At 40.3% G+C, this 6,000-nt stretch overlaps 1 protein-coding gene across 4 annotated transcripts in view; it reads left to right on the forward strand.

The window, feature by feature from the left end:
• Positions 1-5,611, forward strand: part of CACNA2D1 (calcium voltage-gated channel auxiliary subunit alpha2delta 1) — a 613,296-nt gene extending 607,685 nt beyond the window's left edge. For all 4 annotated transcript variants that reach the window (XM_050936798.1, XM_050936799.1, XM_050936801.1 and 1 more), the window contains one exon: positions 4,633-5,611. In XM_050936798.1, coding sequence (XP_050792755.1) covers positions 4,633-4,749 — 117 coding nt within the window. In that variant the 3' untranslated portion in view covers positions 4,750-5,611. The remainder of the gene's footprint in view (positions 1-4,632) is intronic.
• Positions 5,612-6,000: the final 389 nt, after the last annotated feature.

Genomic DNA, 6,000 nt, shown 5'->3' on the forward strand with positions numbered 1-6,000 from the left:
GGGGGGGCATATGATAGAGGTACATAAAATCATACGTGATGTAGAGAAAGTAAATAAGGAAAAGTTATTTACTTATTCCCATAATACAGGAACTAGGGGCACCAAATGAAATTAATGGGCAGCAGGTTTAAAACAACTAAAAGGAAGTTCTTCTTCATACACCACACAGTCAACTTATGGAACTCCTTGCCTGAGGGGGCTGTGAAGGTTAGGACTATAACAGGGTTTAAAAGAGAACTGTATAAATTCATGGAGGTTAAGTCCATTAATGGCTATTAGCCAGGATGGGTAAGGAAGGGTGTCCCTAGACTCTGTTTGTCAGTGAGTGGAAATGGGTGACAGGAGAGAGATCACTTGAGCATTGCCTGTTGGGTTCACTCCCTCTGGGGCACCTGGCATTGGCCGCTGTTGGTAGACAGGATACTGGGCTAGATGGACCTTTGGTCTGACCCAGTATGGCCATTCTTATGGTCTTATGTTATGTTCTTATGATTTTTGACTACAGGAAGGCTCACACTGCTAGCAGGGAAAGAAAGTTGCAAAAAAGGATTCTTGGTGGTGAGGGAAAATCCATGCTACAAATGATTAATAAAAAGGTAATAGGGAAAAAATGCCCCTGTTAAAACATCCTGTTTCAGGACTGAGTAGTGTTATAAATTGGAAAAGAGCAGGTCCAATGTCTGACAGTGCTGGCAGATGGGAAGAAGTGTGTGAAAATTATGTGTAAATAACAGAATGATTGTGAAAGAAAGAGAAGTTCTGGGCAGCCTTCCATGAAGTTACATTCTTTGAAAAGGTTATCCAGCCGTTTTCTGGAGCAGGAAAAGGAATGTGGAAGCAGCTTGCTATCAAATGATCTAAAACTAATTCTTGGGGGAAAATAACAGAGATGGCCATGACTCAGAGATTCTTCATCACTATGTTTTACTCTTATGGATGCGCTTATACAAGGAATCTTGGGGTGAAGGTTCACATAAAATTCCAGAACAATTAAGTTCCTTTAGTGGAGTTGGTGAGTGAGGGAAAACAGCTTCACTGAGTCTGATTCTGCTGCCACACCATTTATTTACTGGTGTGATTCCATTTGTTTCAGTGGTGCCACCCCTTACGTGTAAATCAGAATAGAATCAGTCTCTCGCTTATTCCTCCTCTCACCTCTCTTTCGTCAGCCTTGATGGTTTCCCATATCTACACAGTTACAGCACATATGAACCTTGCCAATTACAATACACATTGTTGGGGGAAAAACACAAATAATTTAAATCAGTATCACTGATTTCTTCCTTATCATAGATAATCCACCTTTGATTAGGACAGAAAAAGCAAGCTGGCTCTCACAGAAGATGGCTTCAGGAATGGTCATGAGCAAAATTGTGAAGATACGTGCTCCACTATGAGTTGGCTTTTAGGCTCAGAAACTCCAGATGATTTAAGTCAGAAACAACCTGCAAAACCCAAAAGAGTAAAAGCTCACTAATTTAAAAAAAATAAATAGATGCATCTTATATGTTTTTAGACTTGTACTGCCGAACTCAACCAACCATGGTATGGGTGTCTTATATATTCTCTCCTGTCTGAGATTTTGTTACCCCTCAGTTTCTGAGCCATTTTCCATGCTCTCAGACAGTGAGACTCTCTGAAATGGAAGTGGCATGCAGTCAAAACACCGCATTTTTCAATCTGTCAGGTGCAGCACTGTTAATGTAATGTGCCAGAATAGTGCATATTATTTATGAGTCTCATATAGACAATGGAAAGCTACAACACATCAAGGATATCCACAGTGTGATCTTCCCAGCCATCTGCTCTAACACAAAGGTGAAGGAAAAACTGAATACCGAGTAATTCCTATGGGGGACATCCACCTAGTTCACCAGTATCCTAACCAGATACTATTTTCACTAATCTGACACATTCCCTTTCATATTATACCCAGTTTTGCTTTAAGCCCAGGGCTTTCCTGTGTGCTTTATCTAAGAAGTGAGTTGTGCCCCTTCCTGCCAATGTCTAGCTGCAGACACCCTCATTCTGTACTTAAAGATCTCAAACTTTCAAACTTATCAATAGCATAAACCATGTCTTGGGATATACCTCCTTTGCAGCGTTTCAGTGATGTGAGACTAAGTATCAAGAATTGTGCTATTGAGTATTGTTTGTTGATGAATCCATGTCAGAAGAAAGCATCACTGATAATGGCCTTTCTAATGGTGCTCACTTTAAGGAAGAAACTTATGCAACAGAGTACACTCCTCACTTATTTGTTGACCAGCAACCTTTGGAATTTTGAACTTCTAGGGTACAATCAACAAAACGTCAAGCTCCTAGAACTGAAGCTGACAAATGAAAGGAGTAGTCTGCTGCTACTGGTAAAGAACAAAAGCAAATGCAAGGCATTTTCTTTGCAAGGAATGACATAACAATTTTAGAAGCACTTTAATACTTATAAAAAAATATTCCTGGTCTTCCACTAACCTGGCTTGTCTTGGCAGTTCAACCTCTTGGAGCAGTGAAAAAAACACAGGATCTCCCATCTTCCCCTCTGAACTAACTCCATGATTTTCCAGAGAGAGGTTTTAAAATCTGTCTGAGAAGTGTTGTTGCAAACCAAGTTTTTAGGTAGATAATGGCTAAAACACTCTATATACAGATTAAGGATTTTTCAAAACCAGGCCCTTTGATGGTTCTTGTAATACAGGTGGCTCGTTTCATGTTTAACTACACTGGTAAGAGGACTTAGAACCCTGCAGGGAAATGGTGACTGTGACAGGTGTGGCTCATTAACTCCACCGTGGTATAAGCGAGTGGCTCTTTGGGCAGAGAAAATAGGGGTCTAGGTTGGAGAAATCTTTGCAGGGAACCTTAGGAGGAGCCAAGTTTAGGACAAAAGCTTCGGTTGAAGTTTATTTTTAGTTATGTGTTATTGGAGTTGCTAAACCCCATAAGTCTGAACATAATACAATGGGCCAGACCCTCGTGGTCTAAATCAAAATAGCTTCAATGGAGCTAAACCAGATTACATCAGCTGCAAGTTTGGCCCACCAAACGTAGTTCTAAGATCTAGAGGCAGGGGTTCTGTCTTTGTCTTCTACAGCACAGATCAGTCTTTCAGTGCATTTCCAACACTGAATAATAAGCTTTCCAATCGGTATACTCTGAGCATTTCATTTTGCAGGAGCCAGATATAACTTACTCCATCTGTGATGAGATATTTAAGAAGGTAGACAGAGAGCATAAATAAAGAGAGCATGGGTCCTTCTCACCTTGATACAGAATAAAACCACTGCAAAATCTAAAAGCTTTGCCTGCTGGAGTGGTGCATAGGTCTGTAAGCTGATTTACTCAGCTACCTGAGAAACTCTGTGGCATAAGAGGAAATCCTCAGGTGGTACTGACTTGGGGGGAGAGAGAACATGGCTGGAGCACCTACTGGTCCCTGGGTAGTCAGGCATAAATTACACCAGCCTGGGGACTTGAGGAACCATAAGGGTGTCATAAAGCCACTTTAGTTACCCTCTGCTTCCAGTGCATCAAGTGCATCTCAGCCAAATCAGGAGTTAGGGCTGTGATCCTAAGGACATCTGTTACACTGAGAGACCCGGGTCTTCGGCAGGCAGGATCATACCTGGGACCTCTGGAGCTTAGTGCATGAGCCAAAAGCCACATGGCTATTAGCTAAGGCTGTAGTGCAGACTCAGTCTCTCTCTCTGAGTGGTCTTGGTGCCACTAGATGGGACAGAACACCACACCCAGAAGGTGTGTGGATTACACATCCACAAATATTTTAAATATTTCATTCATGACAGTTAAACCACAGGCAATTTAGGGGCATCTCTAGAGGGAGAGGAAGGGGCTGGAGGGATGGTGCAGTCCAAGAGCTATGATCCCTGGTTGGCATAAGGAGCCCTTGGGGGCCATTATCAGCTGGTGCTAGTTAGAGCGGTGTGAGGTCGAAAGTGGCCCCTAACCAGCACCAGAATTGGAGAACGTAATGGTGGTGTCTAGCTTGGCCAGACCTGAAGAGCAAGCCTTTGGAGTTTGCACAGGGTATTTAGTAAGTCAATACAAGATTTGATTCCAGCACTTGAATATAACTATATTTGGTGTGGCAGAGTACACTCCTTCTGAAGGTGTGCTCACAGAGAGAGTACTGGGAATGGCAATTTTTTGAAATAGGCTCCCTTGTCTTACCACCAAGATTTCACTGCTCTTCCATCTCTCCTTGCAGTAAAGTGGTTGAAAAAAATCCAGTATTGTCAATGCAAAGAATTAAATATGTTAATTTTAGGCCAGATAAACAGAGTGATGTAGGGCTCACTAGTAGTTTCACAGTTATTTTTCATCTGAATGTGCACATATCCTGCATTTTTTATGGTGAGTGACCACAGTGAGTCTGGGAGTATTTGTCTTTGTTTTTACAAGGGTATTTTAGGTATACCTTCTATCACACTTTATTTAAAAATTCAGATTGTTGCCTCCAAGAATATTTGTAATGGCACTTTAGGGAAAACAATGTATTTGAGATCAAAATCCATCCTGCAATGTAGTTCAACAAGTGACAGGCTAAAATGTAGATTATTTCATTAGAGAGTTAATGTCAACTGATGCTGAACTATCTCATTTTCTTGCCAACAGGAAGATTCGTCAGACTGTGGTGGGGTCTCTGGACTGAGCCCATCACTCTGGTCTCTGATAGGAATCCAGTTTGTCCTGCTTTGGCTGTTATCTGGCAGCAGACATTGCCAGTTATGACCCTGTGAAACCAAAATCTGCATAACTAATCAAGACCCTGCCAAAACGTTTGCCCTCTGTTTCGTTGTCAAAGGGTCAGCTATTCAGGCAGCAGAAGAACAGCAATGCCCATAACTTGGTATCAGTCTATGTGAAAGGTTCATAAAGGCACCCACAGTGGCTGCATGTTGGAGTGTCAGATCGTTAAACATGTGTGAATGCTGCATCATCTCTGCCATCAGAACAGAATTCTATATGTGCTTTATTGAGGAATCTAAGATTTTTGTGTTCATTGTTGTATCGTTGATGACTTCATGTAAAAGGGCTCCTCTTAAAATAGTGTATGTATATGATTTCCATTTATTTTGATCTTAGCATTGAATTTGTTGCAAATCCTATATGCTTTTACATGAACACTTGTGAAATCACATTTCTTTAACCCTCCTCTTTTATTGTATTAATACCATTACAGCTGCTTTGAACATCAGTTGTGTCCAGAATATAAATAGTTGGCAGACTTCAGTTTGTACAAAACAGCTTAGTGAATTGAAAATATTGGCTAGTCTTCTCCAGAAGTTCACCATGACTGAAATGCCTTACAATGAGTGGTTTATTCTGCCAAAATTAATCAAAACAGGTGGCTAGCTAAGTTTTGGTAGGTTCATAAACTGTTGGTTTTAAAATAAAATAAAACAAAGCAAGAAAGAAGCTAATGAATTTTGAAATATAAAGGTGTTTGCCAGTTTGATATTTTATCTAACCGAGTGATTTTCCTCCTGAACTCAGTGTCATGTCCCTTTCAGAAAGCTGTTAACTTCCATGTAACGATCAGTACTCTCTTCGCAGCGCAGTTACGTAATGCTAGCCAAATCCTTCAAAATGCTCAAACGAAAAAGCTTGTGAATACAAAATGTCTTTGTGATTATTGAACGTTGGTTTCCAAGGGTATTTTGCATGACGATGCTGCTACTTTATTGTTTTTAAGTTTGTTTTCTTGAATGGTAGAGTATAGTCCATTGAAAAGGTAACTGAGTGATTCTTTTGTTGTGTGAGAAACTGAACACTGCAATGTGATGCAATTAAATAATCTTAAAGTATATTGTTAAACAGAGCTCTGAATATACTGTGCAATGACAAAGCTAAGAAAGTAGCGTAAATTTCATTGGCTGGACAAAAGGGATGAGATGGATTTTATACAGATTAGTGCTCTCACATGAAAACCTATGTACAGATATTTTAAGTATATAAAAATCAGATTTGACACATTTATTT

This window comes from Gopherus flavomarginatus, chromosome 1 (genome assembly GCF_025201925.1).
Source record: "Gopherus flavomarginatus isolate rGopFla2 chromosome 1, rGopFla2.mat.asm, whole genome shotgun sequence".
NCBI lineage: Eukaryota > Metazoa > Chordata > Testudines > Testudinidae > Gopherus > Gopherus flavomarginatus.